We start from the raw sequence: 21,611 nt of genomic DNA, 5'->3' as shown, positions 1-21,611 counted from the left end.
TACCCTGATGTGATTATTATACCTGTATCAAAGTATCTCATCTACCCCATAAATATATAAACCTACTATATACCTACACAAATTAAAAATTTAAAAATACATATAACAAAGTGGCACACTGGCATAGGGCAGCTCCATTATAATCTTACGGGACCAACTGTCATGTTTGTGGGTGGGGATGTCATTATTTGGCTCATGACTATACTTACTGCTGGTTTAAGAAGTGCAGCTCTGATTTAAAAATATTAAATATGGTATTGTGGTTTTGGGTAACCCCTGTCAATTTAACAGTTGAAATTCACTAGGTTAAATCAAAATAACTTAAGTATGTACAGAGAAAAACCTACCTTAGAATTACCTAGCAGATTCCTGACTCCACCATTGCTGAGCAAAAAATCTCTGAAGGATGGGACCCGGGAATCTATATTTTGACAAGCTCCTCACATGGTAATTCGAATGCATGCCAAAATCTTAACAGCGTGTCCTGGAAAGCTGGCTGCATTTATGGAGATCAATGGGTGTAAGGACAGAATCACAAGATGTTAGGACTGGAAGGACTGTAGATGATAGGATTCTGCCCACCCCTACCACAGGCCTCTGAATAGAGAGACTGAAGACACTGGAGGGCAATTCTTGCCAGGCATCCATAGCAAGAGCTCTGGTGTCTGAGCCAGGACTGTCAACCAGTCTCTTGACTTCTAGCCCAGGGCTCTGGTCACAATTCCACTTTCAGTTTGGAACATGGGGCAACAGTCCTTCCTTACTATGGTATCCAGATGTAACTAAAAATATAGGGGACACCCAGTTAAATTTGAATTTTAGATAAATCAAATGTTAGTATAAGTATGTCCCAGTACTGCAGAGGACATATTTAGTCTATAAAATTACTATTTATCTGAAATTTAGATTTAGCAGTGTCCTGAATTGCTGTTTGCTAAATCTGGCAACCATATTCTCTCCCAACTTGCCCCACCTTTTTTTGGGCACCAGACAGGTTCAAGAATTGCCCTAAATAAATGAAAAATAATTACCATGCATTTATGATACTATTACTTCATTTAATCTGTTAATCCTGTGAGTTGGCTGTCATGGACCCCATTCATGGTTCAGGAAAGTGAGAGGTTAAATCTGACTCCTGGAATCATCTCTGTAAGCTGTCTTTTTGCTTCCTCATGAACCTAGTTGCTTGGCTGTCATTGATGTGTGGCCCATTTAATGCCTATCAAGTTACAAGCAGCATGAGAGATTGCTCAGTTTTGACTCATCTGTCCCTGGCCTTGTGAGTTACTTAATTGATGGTGGCTCTTGGTTAGTACATCCAAGAATGGACTCCAAAGTCCATGCTGTTAACTGCTGCTCTAACCTGTCTCTTAACCCAGTGGCATAGTAAATTGCTGGTAGGGTGGCTTTGGGATAGGGATTGGACAACTTTTACATTCCCTTTTTTTTGTTTGTTTTTGAGACAGAGGTTTGCTGTTGTTGCCCAGGCTAGAGTGCGATGGCACAATCTCGGCTCACTGCAACCTCTACCTCCTGGGTTCAAATGATTCTCCTACCTCAGCCTCCTGATTAGCTGGGAATATAGGCATGTGCCACCACATCTAGCTAATTTTGTATTTTTTAGTAGAGATTGGGTTTCTCCATGTTGGTCCGTCTGGTCTCAAACTCCCGACCTCAGATGATCCGCCTGCCTCAGCCTCCCAAAGTGCTAGGATTACAGGCGTGAGCCACTGCGCCTGGCCCCCCTCTACATTCTCTAAAGGGGTGTGCTGGTGCCTTGAGAGCATCCGTGTGCAGGGTTGGGGAGTCTGCAGGTGGAGCAGCACCCCGGCTGCTAAGCCTGTAATGTCTCCATGTTCATGGCATCCCAGGGCTCAACTCTTTTCCAGTTGGGGTGTAGCATATGACACTGAAGGAGCCTGTAGGCCAGCCTGAACTCACCGAGAGAGGCAAATTAGCACCTCCTGGGAAGCAAGGCTGCCTGGCCAGGCTGACCTGGATTGGGGGAACTAGTTGCTACTCGAGAACCCCAGCTTCCTATCTGCTTTTGGGATGACCCTCCCTGGAAAGTCCCTCCCATTGCTGTGGAATTTTCAGGCTACCAGATGTGCCCAGCCTGCCTCTCAGGACAGACAGACAGACAGAGAATGAGAAAAAGATCTCCAGGGCTCACCAGGTCTTCCAGAGGGAGCTGAGAAATTCAGCCTTCCCTGGCAGGGCTCAAAGAGGAAAAAAGGGATTGGAAATGGGGCCTCTCCCAGAGCCACTTCAAAGCACTCTCCCCTGTGGTCATGTATTTCAGTTCCATGTGAGTAGTTTTTCTTGACAGTATGGGTAGTTTTGGGGAACAGTTCCTGTGACACTTTGGGTCCCTAAGGCCCTGCCCCGACCCTGTGAGTGGATATAGTTGGGCACAGAGTATATTTTGTTGAGGAGGAGATGTTCGCTTCCCCGTTTGCCAAAGAGCTCTAGATTGGGAGACAAGGCCTTGATGTTCCAGTGCCAGCTCTACAGCAAATCACTGGTTACTTTGGCCTCTCCTGGTCCTCAGTTTTTCTGTATGTACTATGAGATTCTCAAGTCTTTCCAGCCCTGACTGGGTCTGGGAGCAGCCTCTCCACTCCAATAATGGGAATAATTCATAGTAATTTTTTGGGGATTCAGAAGCCTCTTCCAACAAAGGATGCCCTGAGATTGGAAGGACAATAAAATGAGGGCGTGGTGGCTCATACCTGTAATCCCAGTACCTTGGGAGGCTCAGGTGGGTGGATCACTTGAGGTAGGAGTTCAAGACCAGCCTGGCCAACATGGTGAAACCTCGTCTCTACTAAAAATAGAAAAAGTTAGCCAGGCGTGGTGGCTCGCGCCTGTAGTCCCAGCTACTCGGGAGGCTGAGGCAGTAGAATCGCTTGAACCTGGGAGGTGGAGTTGGCAGTGAGCCTAGATTGTGCCACCCCACAGCACTCCAGCCTGGGTGACAGAGTGAGACTCCATCTCAAAAAATCAAAAAATGAGTTAGTGTTACCTGACGTGGTGGTTGACCACCAAGGACAGGAAGAAAACCTCTGAGGTTGGCAGCCTCCCACATCAGGGTAATGGAGTCAGATGTGCATGGAGTTGTGCGTGCCTGGCAACCTGCCTGAGAGGATTGGCTTCTGAAGTCCAGGGCCTAGGAGAGCCCGTGGGAGCCCCACAAACTGGTTATGCATAGCTCATTTGTTTAACTGGGAATCATCATCATACCTACCTTCCAGGCTCACACCTGTAATCCCAGCACTTTGGGAGGCTGAGGCAGGTGGATCACGAGGTCAGGAGATCGAGACCATCCTGGCTAACGTGGTGAAACCCTGTCTCTACTAAAAATACAAAAAAATTAGCCATGTGCGGTGGCACACACCTGTAGTCCCAGCTACTGGGGAGGCTGAGGCAGGAGACTGGCGTGAACCCGGGAGGCAGAGCTTGCAGTGAGCCGAGATGGCGCCACTGCACTCCAGCCTGGGTGATAGAGCAAGACTCCGTCTCAAAAAAAAAGAAAAGAAAAATAAATGAGCTACTACATATAAAAAACTTTGGCACCATGCAAAGACATAGTAAGGCAAGCTTGTCCAAAGGACGGCTTTGAATGCGTCTTGACACAAATTTGTACTTTCTTAAAACATTGAGATTTTCTTGCAATTTTTGTTCTTTAGGCTCATCAGCTGTCATTAGTGTTAGTGTGTTTTACATGTGGTCCAAGACAATGATTCTTCCATTGTGGCTCAGGGAAGGCAAAAAGATTGGACACCTCTGTAGTGAGCGCTCAGTAATTGATTGTAGTCTAGTGGAGTTGAGATTACACACAGAGGCAACCATTTCAGGCTGCAGTGAGTGCCCTGAAGACCTTAAATTGTAGACTGAATTAGAACTTGATCCAGAGTTGCTGGTTTTGTAGCACTTTACATTGGGCAGTCAGGAAGCTTCCTGAAGAGAATTTATATTGAGATCTGTGACTAGGCCTGAGGAATCAGTCATCTTGCTCTTCAACATTGTGACCTTGGGCGAGTCCTTTCCTTCAGTGTCATTTTCTGGACAACTGGAATAATTGTGTCTTTTTGAGATGATTAAGTGAAATCATACATAGACAGCAACTTAGATTAGTTTTTGGTACTTAGTCAGTATGCAGTAAAAGGTGATTTTTATTACTGTTCTAACTAGAACCAAATGTGCTCATTAGAAAAGGCTGGGTTAGAGAGCTGGCACATGGAGGCCCGGAGCTTTAGTGGCCACTGATGTATTTCAGCTGTGTTGATTATTGATCAGCTTTGGACCAGGATTTCAGGGACTCGTACCAGCAGTGGGAGTGGCCACAGCCACCCGAGGGTGGCTGGGTCCACGTCTGGGCAGGGAGAGTGGGAGCACTGGGCCACCTGGGTCACCACAGGCTAAAGATAGTCAGCTGGGGCTGGGGCTGGGCCAGGCTGGCCAGCATCATGTGACTGGAGCCTGGCCCACCCTTGCCCCTCCTTCCAGTCCAGCAGCTCCTGAGCTGACTGGTGGCCTGCAGCTTCCTTTCAGCGGGAACTCAAGATGGTCTGACCTTCTGAACATTTCTCTCCTTCCCTTTCTCTGCCCACTCCTCTCCCTAAGAATGCCCTTCCAGCCCCTCCTGCATTTCATCTGCAGGTCTAGGGGAAATTTGGGTGGGAGGACTGGGCAGAGAGGCCTCTGAGAGATGGTACCGACAGCAGCAGCTGGTGACCAAGGTGAGGAGGGCTAACATGGCATTCTCTTTACTCGATAGAAGAATGTTGCTGCTTGGGGGGTGCTGGGATCAGTCAGCATAGGAGGAAAGGCCTGTGGGTCTCCAGGCTCCCTTCCATGACTCCACCCTATCCCCAGGATGAGTGACAGCTGAAAGTAGCCAGGCTTTTCAGATAATCTGCCCTCAGGCTGGCCTGGGAGGGACAGGTACAGGTGGGTAGTATAACCCAGGCACTCTTTCCTGCCTGCCTCACCCTCCAGATGGTATTGCTGCCTTCCACAGTCAGGGTCCCTGGACACAGGCTCAGGGAGATAGTGGTGGCCTTCCTCATACCTCAGTGGTGGCTGAGGGAGGGGCACAATCCATGTCAGCTGGATCCCCCTGAGCAGCCTCTGGGAGAACTGGGAGGAACTGGGAGGTGGGTCTGGAAGGAATGTCTCTTTCCTCATAGGGCTGCTAGTGCCAGAGTTCTGGAGTTAGACTCAAGCTAGGTGTGCTTGGTGGTGGTTTCTCTTGCCTCTCTGGGTAGGGAAACTAGGCACTTCCAACCACTGAAGTGCCACTTGCCCAGCTGTTAGCTTATGCTTCCCTGCAACAGGCTTTGGTTTTCTGCAGTATGTAGAATGATGCCCGGGCATCCCTGCTGTTGAGAAACTGTCCTGTTGGCTACAATAAGGTGGTAACTTATACCCCTTAGCTTCTCTTCCACCTCCTTTTAGCGGTTAAGAGCACAGGTTTTAGAGTCAGACTGCTTGACTCCAAATCCTGTTCCTCTCTTTGCTGGCTGTTATCTTGGCAAATAACCTTTCCACCATGTGTCTTGGGTTCCCCATTTTAAAATGGGACCAATGAAAGAAACTAATTCAGCATGATCAAGATTAAGAGAATCCATGCCAAGAATTTAGAACAGTGTGTGGTGTCTAGTAAATGCTCACTACATATTGTTAACACTTGTCATTAATTGTGCATCTATGATTGGCTGCTAGCATTTCTTGTGCTTTGGTGAGAAATCTAAGTGGTTGAGATCTTTCTGTCCTCACACCTGTAGACCCAATATTAGTAAGGAGGGTGATGCTGGGGTAGAATGGTAGGTAATGCTCCCAGGGGTTATACAACTGGTGAGTGTTGCATTCTGGACTGAGGTGCAGCACTGATACCAGGCAGTTGGGTTGCCTGTGAGTCAAAGCTGGGCTAGGGCCTGCGTTCCTCTGGGAGCCAGCAGTTTCTAGGACACTAGCAGTTTCTCTGTACTTAGGAGGGCCCCAGCTGAAGGCTAAGGGTTGAGGCTGTAACCTCAGGAATTAGCACTTGACAAGCAAAGCCTTTTCTGGTGTGAAGTCACCATTCATTAAACAAGTGTCTGCTGTGTTGCCAGGCCCTGAGCTAGACACTGGGTTAGTGCTGTGAAAGCAGCCCTGTGGTCCCTACCCTCAGGGAACGGGCAGATAAGTAACCAACCAGTTAACATTTACAGTACCGTGGGAGCACATAGCAGGGTACTTCACCACACTTGAAGTCTGGGAGGTCTCCCCCAAGGAGGTCGACCTAATGGCCAGGTCTATGGTAGCAGATTGGTGAGTGTGAATTTAACACAGCCCCTAAACCCAAGATGACCTTGTTCCTCAAGGTAGTAGTTCTTAGCTCTGGTAAACTCAGCCTTTTCAGATGCCAATCTCCAAGAGATGATACCAGTCCCCAAATAAGCATTTGGTCTTCCTAATTTTCCTGGCAGTGCTCAAGCCTGAAATCTGGTAGTCCTTCTAGTCACCCACTCTGGGTACTGAAGGCTTTCTTTGGATAGCTCTGCCTTTTTTCACCTTTCACGCACCGGTCTCTCAGTTTTAATTCTAGCTTCGTCCTGCCTCTTACCAGCTTTTTTTTTTTACTGTGACCTATGAGTTTGAATCACCCATGTGCTTTCTACCTGTTGGTTGAACCAAGTTCTTGCTCCTCAGACCTTCACATCTGGAACCTCTGGGTAGCTTTTGTTTCAAAAGTTCAGCAGCCTTAGGATCTTTTGAGAACAAGACAGTAGTGAAAATACCTTTAAATCTTTCTTCCTGACTGTATACTGGCCAGAGTTACGGGTTTAGTAAGCTGAGAGAGACTCCTTGAGCCTGGGCTGTTTTCCTTTTCTATACTGAGTAAAAAGTGGAATGACCAAATTTCAACTGAAAGGGAACTCTCTCAGCCTTCTCCATGTTCTTCCTTCCTCCCTAACAAAGCAGGGCTTTATGTCAAAGCACCCCTGGGGGACCTGTGGTTAAATTCCCCCATCTTTCTTTCCCCATTTTAAACTACAAAGTTCGGAAGCTTCCTTTCCTGGGGAAACTTGCCCTGGGGCCCAGGTGCCTCCTGTCTCTGGAGGGCAATGTGGTGGTGTGGTGTCCCCACCCAGTGGGCATGGATTACCACTCAGAAGAGCCAGGTGAGGTGGGTGGCCTCATTTGCAGTCTGGACTGGATGAATTGAACCAGTTGATCCCCAAGAGAAATTTTTCCCATACGTTCTGATTCTTTCATTTTGAGAGATGATTTGGTGTATCTCCCTGCCATCCCCATCTCTATCTCAGAGTGAGGGTGGTGATTGCTTGGAAATAGTAAGCTTCCTTTGTGAATTGTAGTATTAGCATTTGTTGGGCATTTGTTGTGTGCTAGGTACTCTTACTATGCGCTGTTCATTTAACTGTTCCAGCAGCCATGTAACTATGACTTCAATTTTACAGAGGAAGGTGAAGTTCAGAGGGACCCTGTGAGGAACAGAGTAGGTAGGGACTCCACTCTAAGTCCATCCCATAGCAAAGTCCATGTGCTTAATGGGGCCCTCTGACTTTCCTAGGTGGTCTTTGAATGAGGGGGTGTTAGACACACTTGAAAATAGAGGCTCGGCCGGGCGCGGTGGCTCAAGCCTATAATCCCAGCACTTTGGGAGGCCGAGACGGGCGGATCACGAGGTCAGGAGATCGAGACCATCCTGGCTAACACGGTGAAACCCCGTCTCTACTAAAAATACAAAAAACTAGCCGGGCGAGGTGGCGGGGGCCTGTAGTCCCAGCTACTTGGGAGGCTGAGGCAGGAGAATGGCGTAAACCCGGGAGGCGGAGCTTGCAGTGAGTTGAGAGCCGGCCACAGCACTCCAGCCTGGGCGACAGAGCCAGACTCCGTCTCAAAAAAAAAAAAAAAAAAAAATAGAGGCTCAAAGAATCTCAGGGTTAGACAGTCAAGGTCATGTGGTCATCAAGCACTCCACTTTACAGAGGAGCCACCATCCCTACTCCAACCATCCCAGTTAGTAATTCCTCTCTGCCCTGCCATTCCTTAGCACCCACCTTCTACCCCTCATTACTCTTCATCCTTCATTAGCAGTAGTAGCTTTAGCTTCCTGCTTTACACTCAAAATAACCTTAAGTAATCCAAGTGAAAACAGTGGGTTTGCCATGCAGATAGTTGCCAGAAAAGCCCTCTAGTGTCCTCACGACCACCACATTCAGATTGCTTCTTGCACATAGCCATTTTGGTATGCTTCACTTTATTTTAATTTTTTTGAGATGGAGTTTCACTCTTGTCACCCAAGCTGGAGTGCAGTGGTGCGATCTCAGCTCACTGCAACCTCCGCCTCCCGGGTTCAAGCGATTCTCCTGCCTCAGCCTCCTGATTAGTTGGGAATACAGGTGCACGCCACCACGCCTGGCTAATTTTTTGTATTTTTAGTTACAGGCAGCGTTTCACCATGTCGGCCAGGCCAGTCTGAAACTCCTGACCTCAGGTAATCTGCCAGCCTCGGCCTTCCAAAGTGCTGGGATTATAGTCGTGGGCCACTGCACCCGGCTACTGTGCTTCTTTTTTTTTTTTTTTTTTTTTTTGAGGCGGAGTCTTGCTCTGCCGCCCAGGCTGGAGTGCAGTGGCCGGCTCTCAGCTCACTGCAAGCTCCGCCTCCCGGGTTCACGCCATTCTCCTGTCTCAGCCTCCTGAGTAGCTGGGACTACAGGCGCCCGCCACCTCGCCCGGCTAGTTTTTTGTATTTTTTAGTAGAGACGGGGTTTCACCATATTAGCCAGGATGGTCTCGATCTCCTGACCTCGTGATCCACCCGTCTCGGCTTCCCAAAGTGCTGGGATTACAGGCTTGAGCCACCGCGCCCAGCTATGCTTCATTTTTAACAAAGGCATGTGTGTATTTAAGAAGCCCCTGGACCCCCTGGAGCTAGAATTACCAGAATTAGTACTGACTCCTGGCTATAGTCCTTTGGGACAGAAGGTGGTTTTCCTTCTCTTCCAGATACCCTTTAGGCTCTGGTTTGCCTTAGTTGAGGAAGAAGACCCTCATAGGGACTCTGTGTGCCATCCTCCCTCCTACAATCTGGGCCTCAGAGACCTGTGGGTGGATAAGCTGCTGGGCCCAGTCATCAGTAACTGTTTACTCAGAAAAACCAGGGAAGTGCTCTTAGATTACACTAAGAAGGTTTTTTACCCATTCCTCACCAGTAGACACATGGAAACCACTGGGCTTCATGGAATTTCTGGTGAGCTGTGGAGGAGCTTTGGCAAGGGAGTCAAGATTTATAGCTTCTCATCTTAGCTTTGCAGCTAGTCTTGAGGAAGTCCCTTCCCTTTTTCTGGCCTCAGTTCCCTATCTACACATTGAGTGGATTGGAACTATGGTCCTGTCATTCTATAATTGTTTTCTTCTTCTTTTTTTTTTGAGACGGAATTTCACTCATGTTGCCCAGGCTGGAGTGCAGTGGTGCAGTCTCTGCTCACCACAACCTCCTGCCTCCCGGGTTCAAGCGATTCTCCCACCTCAGCCTCCCAAGTAGCTGGAATTACAGGCATGTGCCATCACACCTGGCTAATTTTGTAATTTTAGTAGAGACGGCGTTTCTCCATGTTGCTCAGGCAATCCGCCCACCTCGGCCTCCCAAAGTGCTGGGATTACAGGCATGAGCCACTGTGCCCAGCTATAACTGTTTTCTTGACCAAGTGAATGGTGTTTCCTGACTGGGCATTGGGTCAGTGGCAGCAGGCATGCAGGTTTCAGAATGCAGGGTTAGAAGGAGAATTATCCCTGATTTGGTTGGGATGGTGCTAGACATGGGGATTGGTGCATGTGCAAAGGATTGGTTTGCATTGGAAGCCATTACAGATGCCAGGCCTAGCTGAACCTGTATATTCTGTGTGTGCACACCTGCTCTAGTGGGTTACCTGGTGAGGGTTGGTGGCTGAGATGGATAATTGAAGTCATCAGAAAGCCTAGTCTTCTTTCTGGTCTCCTGCAGGGCCTGACAGCAGCTCATCTGAATCCTTCTGGGTTTCCTTGAAGCCCAATAGGATTTTAACAAATCTGTGAAATTTAGATTTTAAAGGCAGAAGTGGCTCTTGCTCCCCAGTGGATTTTTCTGCCTTTCTGGGGGCTTTTTTCTACTTGTCAGGGGCAACCTGAAGCCTCACCTGGGAGCAGAGAAAGAATGGCACTATGGGTTTTCAGGACAGAGGAGGAATCTGGGGATGGACCTTTTTCAACAAACTCACACAGGACTAATTTAAGAATATTCATGTGTATGCTCAGACTGTATTCTCATCAGCTTGGGATTGGTGGCAGAGTAGGGAATTGGTGAGGTCTTTTCATGGCAGGAGGGCTCTTGAAACGTTGATTGGAGGCTGAGCTTTCTATACTTTACCATCTCCTTTTGTGATCAAACAATGATCTGACTTTGCCTCACCTTTTTAAGGAAAAGTCTTCAGGAATACCTTGCCCACTGCACCTGATTCCTCTTTATAACATCCTGTTAGTGAAGTTGGTGGTGGTGGTACACAGGCCCTTTGGCCTGCTCTCCTGGTAGCATGCACACAGTGTTGCTGGGTACTGGGAGAAGTGATTACCAGCCATAGTGCAGGTATACATGAACCTGGTCCTGGTTTGAAGCAGACAAAGATTTTATCGGGGGACTAGATGGTATTAGGCTCATCCAGGCTAACCCAGAAGTTGCAGGAGTATGGGTGCAGAATGGCCCCTTGGGCCTAAGAACTCTATCCTCTTGGGATTGAGATTTTCTGGTTCACCATTGCCCTGCACTGGGGTGTGGGATGCTGTTGGCTGGGTTCCACAACTCCAGCTCTCGAAGGCACGTGGGGTATCTTGAGGGGGTAGTGGCTCTGGTAGGGAGTGGAAGCCTATGTCTGTCTTTGTTGAAAAACTGAAGTCCCTGTAAATGTTATATTTAATTCCTGGTAGTTCTTACATGTCCTTCTAGAGTTTGTACTGTATGTGTGTGCATGTGCACATTTTTGTTTTACAAGAAGAATTTTTAAAAAACTTCAGCCAGGCGTGGTGGCTCACACCTGTAATCCCAGCACTTTGGGAGGCCGAGGCAGGCAGGTTACTTGAGGTCAGGCATTTGAGACCGGCCTGGCCAACATGGTGAAACCCATCTCGACTAAAAAAACAAAAATGAACCGGGCATGGTGGTGCGCACTTGTAGTCCCAGCTACTTGGGAGGCTGAGACAGGAGAATCGCTTGAACCTCGGAGGTGGAGGTTGTACTGAGCCGAGATGGCACCAGTGCACTCCAGCCTGGGCGACAGAGTGAGACTCTGTCTCAAAACAAACACTTTTTTTTTTTTTTTTTTTTTTGAGACAGTCTTGCTCCGTCGCCCAGGCTGGAGTGCAATGGTGCAATCTCGGCTCACTGCAACCCCCGCCTCCCGGGTTCAAGTGATTCTCCTGCCTCAGTCTCCAAAGTAGCTGGGATTACAGGTGCCCAACACCGCGCCCAGCTAATTTTTTGTATTTTTAAGAGTAGAGACAGGGGGTTCGCCATGTTGGCCAGGCTGGTCTCGAACTCCTGACCTCAGGTGATCCACCTGCTTTGGCCCCCCCGAAGTGCTGGGATTACAGGCATGAGCCACCGCACCTGGCCACAAACAAAGTTTTCATTTATTGTGTCTGTCTTTTTATATTAGTAGAGATCATTGTCTTTTTAATGACGTTTCTAAAAATGGATGAACTTTAGTCAGTCCCCTATTTTGGGGTATATAGGTTGTTTTCCATTTTTTGCAGTTATAGATAATATTTTAGTAGGACATCTCTGTACGTAACTCTTGTCTAATTTGTATCATTAGGATAAATTCTTAGAGGTAGGACTGTTGAGTCAAATGGGAGTCCACTTTTTCATTGGAAACTGAGGAGACAAAAATCATTCCTGACCAACTGGCCCTGGTGTGGTCCCTAGATTTCTTGATGGCTCACTTAAGGTTTTTACTTTGCCTTCCCAGTGATCACTAGTCCTGGTCTGCTCCCATCAGACTTCCAGAATATTAGGGCCAGAAATGATCTTTCAGACATCTGCCATGATTCAGGAACCCTGAATTATAGTGCTGACTTTGGTGACATGGACTTCTTTCTTCAGGCCTCAGTTTCTGTTAAAGAACTATTCTCTCTAAGGGCCTCCCACCTGAATCTGGACTCCTAGGGTTTTGGCTGCTGGCTCCTGGCTCTTTGCATGATCTTGCTTTCTATGACTTCTTTAGGAATGGGCTGGTAAAATTGTTATTGGTGTTTGCGCATATGTCTTTCCCCTCTCTACTGTGTCTTTCTCTTTTGGGAACTTGCAGGTTGCTTGGTGGAGTGGGGACGGTGATGAGGGTGAGGAGCTGGTAGTAGCCCCATCACATGGGCTTTGCATTACTAACTCTCCCTTCTTGTTCCCGTAGAACACTCTGCTCCAGCCAAAGTGGTGAGGGCAGCTGTTCCTAAACAGCGCAAAGGCAGCAAGGTAAGGAATCAGAGTGGGCAACCCAAGGGGATTTTCTGGAGGTGGTGGCCTCTTTCCTGTTCTAGTGAATGCTCCTGGACTGCCAACAAGTTCTGGGTTATCTGTGAATTGCAGGGGAGCTCCTTCTGGGTATCCATTGTGAGTGGTCCTGGTGAACAGACTGATGTGGCCTCTGATCTCTTGGTGAAGCTTGGGTCGGGGGCTGAATAGCAAAGGCAGGGTCACTCCTGGGGCCCTCATAGTGTATGTTCCCTGCAGGTTGGTGACTTTGGAGATGCAATCAACTGGCCCACACCTGGAGAGATAGCCCACAAGAGTGTTCAGGTGAGTCTTTGTGGAAGGATAGACAGGTTTGAACTCTGTTGACATACATACATTTCAAGCTTCCAGAGAGCCTTAGCTCTAACCTTTCTCAGTTTTCTTTTTTTTTCTCCCCCCCAGCCCCTCCCCCCGGCCCCGACAGAGTTTCACTCTTTTTGCCCAGGTTGGAGTGCAGTGGCGCAGTCTCAGCTCACTGCAACTTCTACCTCCTGGGTTCAAGTGATTCTCCTGCCTCAGCCTCCCAAGTAGCTGTGATTACAGGCACTCACCACCATGACTGGCTAATTTTGTATTTTTAGCAGAGACAAGGTTTCACCATGTTGGCCAGGCTGGTATTGAACTCCTGACCTCAAGTGATCTGCCTGCCTCGGCCTCCCAAAGTGCTGGGATTATAGGTATGAGCCACCATGCCTCCTGGCCTCTCAGTTTTCTTTTCTTTTCTTTTCTTTTTTTTTTTGAGATGGAGTCTCGCTCAGTCACCAGGCTTGAGTGCAATGGTATGATCTTAGCTCACTGCAACCTCCACCTCCCAGGTTCAAGCAATTCTCCTGCCTCAGCCTCCCGAGTAGCTGGGATTACAGTCACCTACCGTCATGCCTGGCTAATTTTTGTATTTTTTAGAGACGGGGTTTCACCACGTTGGCTAGGCTGGTCTTGAACTCCTGACCTCAGGTGATCTGCCCTCCTTGGCTTCCCAAAGTGCTGGGATTACAGGCGTAAAGCCACAGTGCCCAGTCCGCCAGCCTCTCAGTTTTCTAAATGGGGTGGTTAATACAATCTGAGCAACATTGAAATAGCTAAGAACTGTCATCATTTGAACCTTTGCTTTGTGTCAGAGACTGCCAAGTACAGTTTTCCTTTGTTATACATGGCGGGGCTGGTGGCAGGTGTTGGTTCCGGGACCCCTGTGTATATCAAAATCTTTGCATACTCAAGTCCTGCAGTTGGCCCTGCAGCACCTACATATATGAAAAGTTGGCCTTCTGTGTATGCAGGTTTCACATCCTGCTAATACGTATTTTTGATCTGCGTTTGGTTTTTAAAAGTCCTGCATATAAGTGGACCCATACAGTTCAAAGCCATTTTATTCAAGGGTCGCCTGAATTGCCTGTTCGTCATCTCATCTAACCCTCACAGTGACTCTGAGATAGGTCCTTTTATAATTCCCATTTTACAGATGAAGCTGCTGAGACTTGCAGAGGTTAATTACTAGCCCTTGATGGCCAAGTGGGGATTGAAAGTCAGGTGTATTGTATTATTCCCCAGCCTGTGTTCTCCATCACTACGCTTTTTCTGAGTGCAGTAGGAGAGTTAGGCCAAGCACCGACCTCCAGACCACATGTCTTGGGGAAGCTTATAAAATTCTCTTGGGCCCTAGCAAAGAGAGGACTCCTAGTCAGTTCTCTTCTTCCCAGCACTTTTGTTCTGGGCCAGTGGCTTAGAGTCTTTACTCACTGGCTGTGGCCGCTTTTACTTCACAGAGTTGTTGTTGATAGGCCAGAGGGCATCTCTTCCTTCCCACAGACGACCTAGACAACATGGCCCTGTTGCAGGGAATAATTTTGCCCCCGTGAGCCTCAGCACTGCTGTCCTGAAGGTTGTCTCTGTCACTTAGACTTGGAAGCTGGAGAGATAAGTTGCCTTTCCACTTTCTGGCCTATTTGATCATGCTTCCCGGTGAAACCATCTCAGGTGTGAAAATGACCTTAGAATACATCCTGTCCTAGCCTGCCATTGCATGCTGTGGCTCCTGCCTGCCTTTCTAGTGACAGGGAGTGCCTTCCCTCCTATACCATGAGGCACTCACACTCACCTCCCTGTTACTTTACTTCCTGCTGTAGCCACAGTCCCACAAGCCTCAGCCTGCCCGTAAACTGCCACCCAAGAAGGACATGAAGGAACAGGAGAAAGGAGAAGGGAGTGATAGTAAGGAGAGTCCAAAAACCAAATCGGACGAATCAGGGGAGGAAAAGAATGGAGATGAGGATTGCCAGCGAGGCGGACAGAAGAAGAAAGGTGAGTGACTGGGAGCAGAACTTGGGAGAAGGTGGCAGGGTAGAACTGTGAAATGTTAGGACTCCAGGAGACTGCTGGAGGAGTTTTAGGTACCCCCTCTGAAAAGTCAGAGGGGAACTGATGGATGTAGGCTGGTGAGACAGCAGTCTTCAACCATCTGTCATTAATCAGTCCCTCCTCTCAAACACAAGAGTTTTCAAGAAACCTGCTGAAATTTTGACTTCTCTAATGCTGATCTAGAGTAACCATGGTTTAAACAAGATAAAACTTTCTTTGATGTAACAGCTTGCTGTAAATATGCCAGGCCTGGTATGACAATTCCTAAATCCCTTCAGCTTGCTGTGGTGCACTGGCTCTTCATATGATCACTGATGGCTTCCTATTTCCTTCTCCTTCTAGCTAGGAGGAAAGGAAGAGAGAAGGATGGTCCCTTTCCTTTTAGGGACTCAACCTGGAGTTGGTTACTTCAGCTTAACTCTCACAGGCAGTGTTTTGGCACCTGTCTAGAGGGAGTCTGGAAAGCATGGTCTTCATTCTGGGCTGCCATGTGTCTGACTCCTGAAGGGGATTCTGTGGCCATGGAGACACTGATCTTAGGAGTTAACGAGGAGTCTCTAACACACTGAGGGCCACTGACCAGCTTATTTTAGAGATGAAAAAGAGGGCTAATGTGTGGGAAAGGGATCTGCCCAAGGTAACCAGATTGTGATTTGGGCTCAAGTACAGGGCAGAAGAGGAGGAGTGGGTAGAGCTGGCTAGGAGTGGCCTCTCCCTCAAGCTTTTCTCATGTGCCCATGCTGTCTCCCAGGAAACAAACACAAGTGGGTTCCGTTACAAATAGACATGAAGCCTGAAGCACCCAGAGAGAAACTAGCTTCACGCCCCACTCGCCCGCCGGAACCTAGACACATACCTGCCAGTCGTGGAGATATCAAAGGTATGCACTACCCACTATGGAGGGCCTGGACTTGGGAGACACCCTCAGGCCTGACCTGGTACCCCTCTCCCCATAGGGTCTGAGTCTGCCACCTACGTGCCTGTGGCGCCCCCCACCCCAGCCTGGCAACCAGAGATCAAACCGGAGCCTGCCTGGCACGACCAGGATGAGACATCGAGTGTGAAGAGTGATGGGGCTGGTGGGGCGCGGGCTTCCTTCCGTGGCCGTGGACGGGGGCGTGGTCGCGGCCGGGGACGTGGCCGGGGTGGCACTCGAAGTACGTGAGGCCCCTTTGGGCTCCGGGATGTCCAAGGGTGTGCAGCGGGGGTGGTGGGCAGGAATCTCCTCTCCCTCATGGCACCCATTTCCCCCATAGCCCATTTTGACTACCAGTTTGGCTACCGAAAGTTTGATGGTGTGGAGGGGCCTCGTACACCCAAGTACATGAACAACATCACCTACTACTTTGACAATGTCAGCAGCACTGAGCTTTACAGCGTGGATCAGGAACTGCTCAAAGACTACATCAAGCGCCAGATGTGAGTGTGCGGAAGCCTTCTTACCCTGGAGAAATGAGTGAGAGGTTAGGGGTTGCTAGAGTGTAGTAGCTGGGCAGGCCCTTTTGGTGCTTAGCAGCAGTTTCAGGCTCAGGCTGAAAAGATGGCTTTTCTCATTGTTTATTACAGAAGTGATACCACATTCTCATTGTTTATTACAGAAGTAGTACAACATTTACCTTAAGAAAATTAGAAACTACACCATTACAAAAAGGAAGGAAAATATTTAGAATCTACCCCCTTCTGTGCTTCCATTTGTAATGACAACATTGACAGAAGACTAACGAACGTTTATTGGATCGTTACTATCGGCCAGCCTCAATGTTAAGTGTTTTAGAGGCATTGTCTTAGTCCTGCAATTCTTATCTGTTGAATTCCTGTGAGCTGAGTCTTTTAGCCCCAATTTATAGACAAGCATACTGGCCCAGTGATTTGCACAGAATCTCACAGCTAGTAAGTAACAAAGCACAGATTTAAATCCTTTTCTGTCCTATTATAGAACCTTTGTTCTTAACCACTCCGATACATTGTCTCTCAGTCCAGTAAGGAAGTCATAGAAGAAAATACATGGTTGTAATAGAGTGTTAGTAAGTGTTTGAGGAGCAGAAGAGAAAGTGACCAACAATATTTGGACTGGAATTTAAAGGAGGATGAGGAGTTTGACAGGCGTGCCAAGGGGCTTAGGGCAGAGGGAGTGATTTGACCCAAGCAAGGTAGGGTGCCATGAAGGGATCACGTCATTTCTTTTCGGCCCTCAATACTGTTGGTATATAGGATAGCGATGGGCTAGGTCAGAGGCTGTGTGAGATTGCTGGGATGTGTAGCAGAAGAAGGAAGGCATACTCATAAAACTGATGCAGCAATCCCTTGGTGATAACTACTTCTTCCCTCCACTTAGTGAATACTACTTCAGCGTGGACAATTTAGAGCGAGACTTCTTCCTGCGAAGGAAAATGGATGCTGATGGTTTCCTACCCATCACCCTTATTGCTTCCTTCCACCGAGTGCAGGCCCTTACCACTGACATTTCACTCATCTTTGCGGTATGTCTTCCTCCCTGGAACTGGGATGCAGGGGAAAGAAAGGTCCTTAGGGAGCTGGAGTTTGGGCCAAGGCAGAAAGCCCTGAAAGAGTCATGATCTGATGACTTCTGCTGAAGTCTCAAGGCTTGGCTAGTCTCCTCCTCTCCCTCCTTCCTTCCTCTCTCTCTCTTGCTCATTATGGAAAATGTCAGACACTTACAAAAGTAGAGTAGTATAATGAGCCCATCATCAGCTTCAGCAAGTATCAGTTTATGGCTAATCTTATTCCATCTGTACCCTCATCTGTTTATTCTCACATACTACATTGAAGAAAATCCTAGAAAACCTGGCATTTTGTTCACAAATATTTCAGTATAGATTTCGAAAAGATAGACTTGTTAAAAGAAAATAGCCACGATATCATTATACCTAAAAATATTAACAGTTCCTTAATATCATCAAATATTTAGTCAGTTCCAATTCACCCCAATTGGCTATATATAGATATGTGTATATATATATGTTTTATATATAGTTTGTGAGAATCAGAATCCAAGTAAGACCTATAGGCTGGGTGCAGTGGCTCACACCTAATAATGCCAGCACTTGGGGAGGCCAAGGGGAGGGTCATATGAGCCCAGGAGTTCAAGATCAGCCTGGGTAACATAGCAGGACCCCATCTCTACAAAAAACAAACAAGACCTGTGTATTGTCTTACTAAGTGTCCTCGTGCCTCTATTTTTCTTTTTCTTTGCTGTTTATTATTTGAATAGACTAAGTTGTACATCCTGTAGAATTTTCCACAGGGCACAGGGGTGTCATTTTAACGTGTTCATCTGTACTCCAAGTGTTTTGTAAATTGATGATCTAGAGGCCTGATGAGATTCACATTTTGAAGTTTTTTGCCCTCCTTGTCAAGAATACTTTATCATAATGATATATTTTCTCTCAGGTGGCACATAACATTTCATTTGATTGTCTCTTGTGATATAAGCTGCCAGCAGTGCTCTTAGGATTGCAAAATGATAATATACTAATTATATCAGTTGGTCTTCATTTATTAGGTGGGATACCTCTTCAAGAAGTAACTTTGCCTCAGCTGTTCAGTTACCAAGAGGTATAGTTTGTACAGGAAGGGCAGATTAATGTTTGATCTTCCTCCCTTTGTTAGCCATATTTATTTCGGTCCATTGCAGTTAATGGATTGGATCAAATTGTCCCATCTTTGGTCAGTGGGACCCTCCACATTTCCTGCCCCAGATCTGCAATTGGCCACTTTTAAAAGGAACTCTAGTTCCTTTCTCTTGGGAAATGGTATTTAGATACCAGTCTGGGTTATAGGGGTGCTTTGTTGCTACTTGGTTGGTCATTCTTTCTAGATGATTTTTTTTGTTTTTTTGGTGAGATAAAATACATTATGGGGTTATTCTGGTATTTTCTTTCTTTCTTTCTTTCTTTCTTTCTTTCTTTCTTTCTTTCTTTCTTTCTTTCTTTCCTTTTCTTTTCTTTCTTTCTTTCTTTTTCTTTCTTTCTTTCTTCCTCTCTTTCCTTTTCTTTTCTTTCTTTCTTTTTCTTTCTTTCTTTCTTCCTCTCTTTCTTCCTCTTTCTTTCTTCCTCTTTCTTTCTTTCTTCCTCTTTCTTTCTTTCTTCCTCTTTCTTTCTTTCTCTCTCTCTTTCTTTCTCTCTTCCTTTCTCTTTCTTTCTTTCACGGAGTTTCACTGTTGTTGCCCAGGCTAGAGTGCAGTGGCACAGTCTCAGCTCACTGCAACCTCCACCTCCCGGGTTTAAGCAATTCTCCTGCCTCAACCTTCCAAGTAGCTGGTATTACAAGCATGCACCACCATACCCAACTTATTTTGTATTTCTCGTAGAGATGGGGTTTCACCATGTTGGCCAGGTCTCGAACTACTGACCTCCGGTGATCCACCCACCTCGGCCTCCCAAAGTGCTGGGATTACAGGCAGGAGCTACTGCGCCCGGCCTTTTCTGGTATTTTCTATTAAAGGGTCTTTACTTAACCTTGTGGGTGTTTTATTTTACCTACTTCTTTATCCCATGCCCATAATATTAATTCCTAATGATATCAACATAATTACTCATTTTGTTTTATTTCACAGTATGTCTACAGTCTTTTTTGTGGTCTTTTTCCCCCCCCCCTTTTTTAAAGAGATAGGGTCTTGCTCTCACAGGCTGGATTGCAGTGGTGTGATCATGGCTTACTGCAGCCTCAACTGCCTGAAATCAGGCAGTCCTCTTGCCTCAGCCTCCTGAATAGCTAGGATTACAGGTGCACACCACCATGCATGGCTAATTTTTAGATTTTTTGTAGAGATGGGGTCTTGCTTTGTTGTTGCCCAGGCTGGTCTCAAATTCCTGGGCTTAAGCCATCCTCTCACTTCGGCTTCCAAAGTGTTGGGATTACAGGTGTGAGCCATTGTGCCAACCTCTACATTATTCTTACAGTACCTCCACTACCACTGAAAACAGTTTTTCCACTTATACAGTCGAATAACTGTATCTTCAAGTCATTTGAAAGAATCTTTGTGTGGTTACACATTTAAATTTATATATATTAGTTTTATTTTGCTCCCAAGTTTTAGAGATTGTTTTCTCCCTACTCCTATAATTTTCTAAGTTGTTTTACATTTGTGTAAAACATTTACATCGTTCTAGAGTTTCCGCATGGTATAGTCATAGAAGTCTGACTTAAATTCTATCAGGCCGGGCGCGGTGGCTCACTTCAGTAATCCCAGCACTTTGGAGGCCAAGACAGAGTGATCACGAGGTCAGGAGATGGAGACCATCCTGGCTAACACGGTGAAACCCCGTCTCTACTAAAATACAAAAAAAATTAGCCGGGTGTGGTGGCGGGCGCCTGTAGTCCCAGCTACTCCGGAGGCTGAGGCAGGAGAATGGTGTGAACCTGGGAGGCGGAGCTTACATTGAGCCGAGATTGCGCCACTGCACTCCAGCCTGGGTGACAGAGCAAAACTCTGTCTCAAAAAAATTCTGTCAAGTACACCCTTTCTTTTCTTGTAGGCAAACTTTTTAGAATGTTTCCATTTAAGAAAAAAGCAAATGCTTCTATATGTATTTGTATCCTCCTCCTTTCTTAGGTAAATGGAAATATACAACACATGCATTTCTTCAGTTCTTTTTTGTCTTCACTGAATGTATCTGGGAGCTAACTGCAAAGTAGCAGTATATAATAGAAAGATATTCCTCGTTCCTGTGTACAGTTGCATAGTTCACCATTGTGTAGAATGCTCCATGGTTTTTTCAACTGCTGCTCCTATAGATGAGTGTTTTGGTTGTTTTTTTGAGACTGGGTCTTGCTCTTTTGCCCAGGCTAGAGTTAGTACAGTGGTGTGATCAAAGCTCACTGCAGCCTCAACTACCCAGACTTCCAAGTAGCTGGGACCACAGATACGTGCCAGCAACCATGCCCAGCTGATTTTTTTACTATTTGTAGTAATGGAGTCTCACTATTTTGCTCAGGCTGGTCTTGAACTCCTTTGCTCAAGCGATGTTCCCACCTTGACCTCCCAAAATGTTGGGATTACAGGTGTGAGCCACTGTACCTAGCCTACTTTTATGATTAATGTTTTGTGAGCTTATCCACCTCAGCATGTGTAAAGTTGGTTGGCTTTTGTTTGTTTGTTCTTTTTTTGAGGCAGAATCTTGCTCTGTCGCCTAGGCTGGAGTGCAGTGGCACCATCTCAGCTCACTGCAACCTCCTTCTGGGTTCAAGCCATTCTCCTGCCTCAACCTCTCGAATAGCTAGGACTATAGGCGCGTGCCACCACACCCAGCTAATTTTTGTATTTTTAGTAGAGATGAGGTTTCACCATGTTGGCCAGGATGTTCTCGATCTCTTGGACCTTGTGATCCGCCCACCTCGGCCTCCCAAAGTGCAGGATTATAGATGTGAGCCACCGTGCCCGACCTGTAAAGTTTTTTAATGTCTGAGAAGTGTTCCATCAAATGCATATGCTGTAAATATTTAAATTGCCTATGGGATGGCAAGTTAGATATTTTCCAGTTATTTTCTTACTCTAGTGTTACTGTGAATGGCTTTTTGTGCAAATATTATACATACTGCTGCCTGTTTGTGCAAGTGTTCTCTAGGGTAGATTACTGGAAGTAGGATTGCAGGCTCAGAGTAAAAGGGCAGGTGTATTTTTTATGCTGGTACCTCCTACAAGTTTGAACATCTTACATGTCTACCAGTCGTGGAAGATGGTGCA

At 46.8% G+C, this 21,611-nt stretch overlaps 1 protein-coding gene across 3 annotated transcripts in view; it reads left to right on the top strand.

The window, feature by feature from the left end:
• LARP1 (La ribonucleoprotein 1, translational regulator) overlaps positions 1–21,611 on the top strand; it is a 63,463-nt gene that overhangs the window by 24,155 nt on the left and 17,697 nt on the right. For 2 of the 3 annotated variants that reach the window (XM_030926757.1, XM_010360541.2), the window contains 7 exons: positions 12,450–12,511; positions 12,770–12,835; positions 14,674–14,848; positions 15,657–15,785; positions 15,862–16,062; positions 16,162–16,324; positions 17,241–17,385. In XM_030926757.1, the coding sequence (XP_030782617.1) occupies positions 12,450–12,511; positions 12,770–12,835; positions 14,674–14,848; positions 15,657–15,785; positions 15,862–16,062; positions 16,162–16,324; positions 17,241–17,385 (941 nt within the window). The remainder of the gene's footprint in view (positions 1–12,449; positions 12,512–12,769; positions 12,836–14,673; positions 14,849–15,656; positions 15,786–15,861; positions 16,063–16,161; positions 16,325–17,240; positions 17,386–21,611) is intronic. The other variant, XM_030926755.1, reaches the window with a different exon arrangement.

The sequence above is a fragment of the Rhinopithecus roxellana genome, chromosome 3 (genome assembly GCF_007565055.1).
Source record: "Rhinopithecus roxellana isolate Shanxi Qingling chromosome 3, ASM756505v1, whole genome shotgun sequence".
Taxonomy (NCBI): Eukaryota; Metazoa; Chordata; class Mammalia; order Primates; family Cercopithecidae; genus Rhinopithecus; species Rhinopithecus roxellana.
This window is presented reverse-complemented; position numbering and strand designations above follow the sequence as displayed.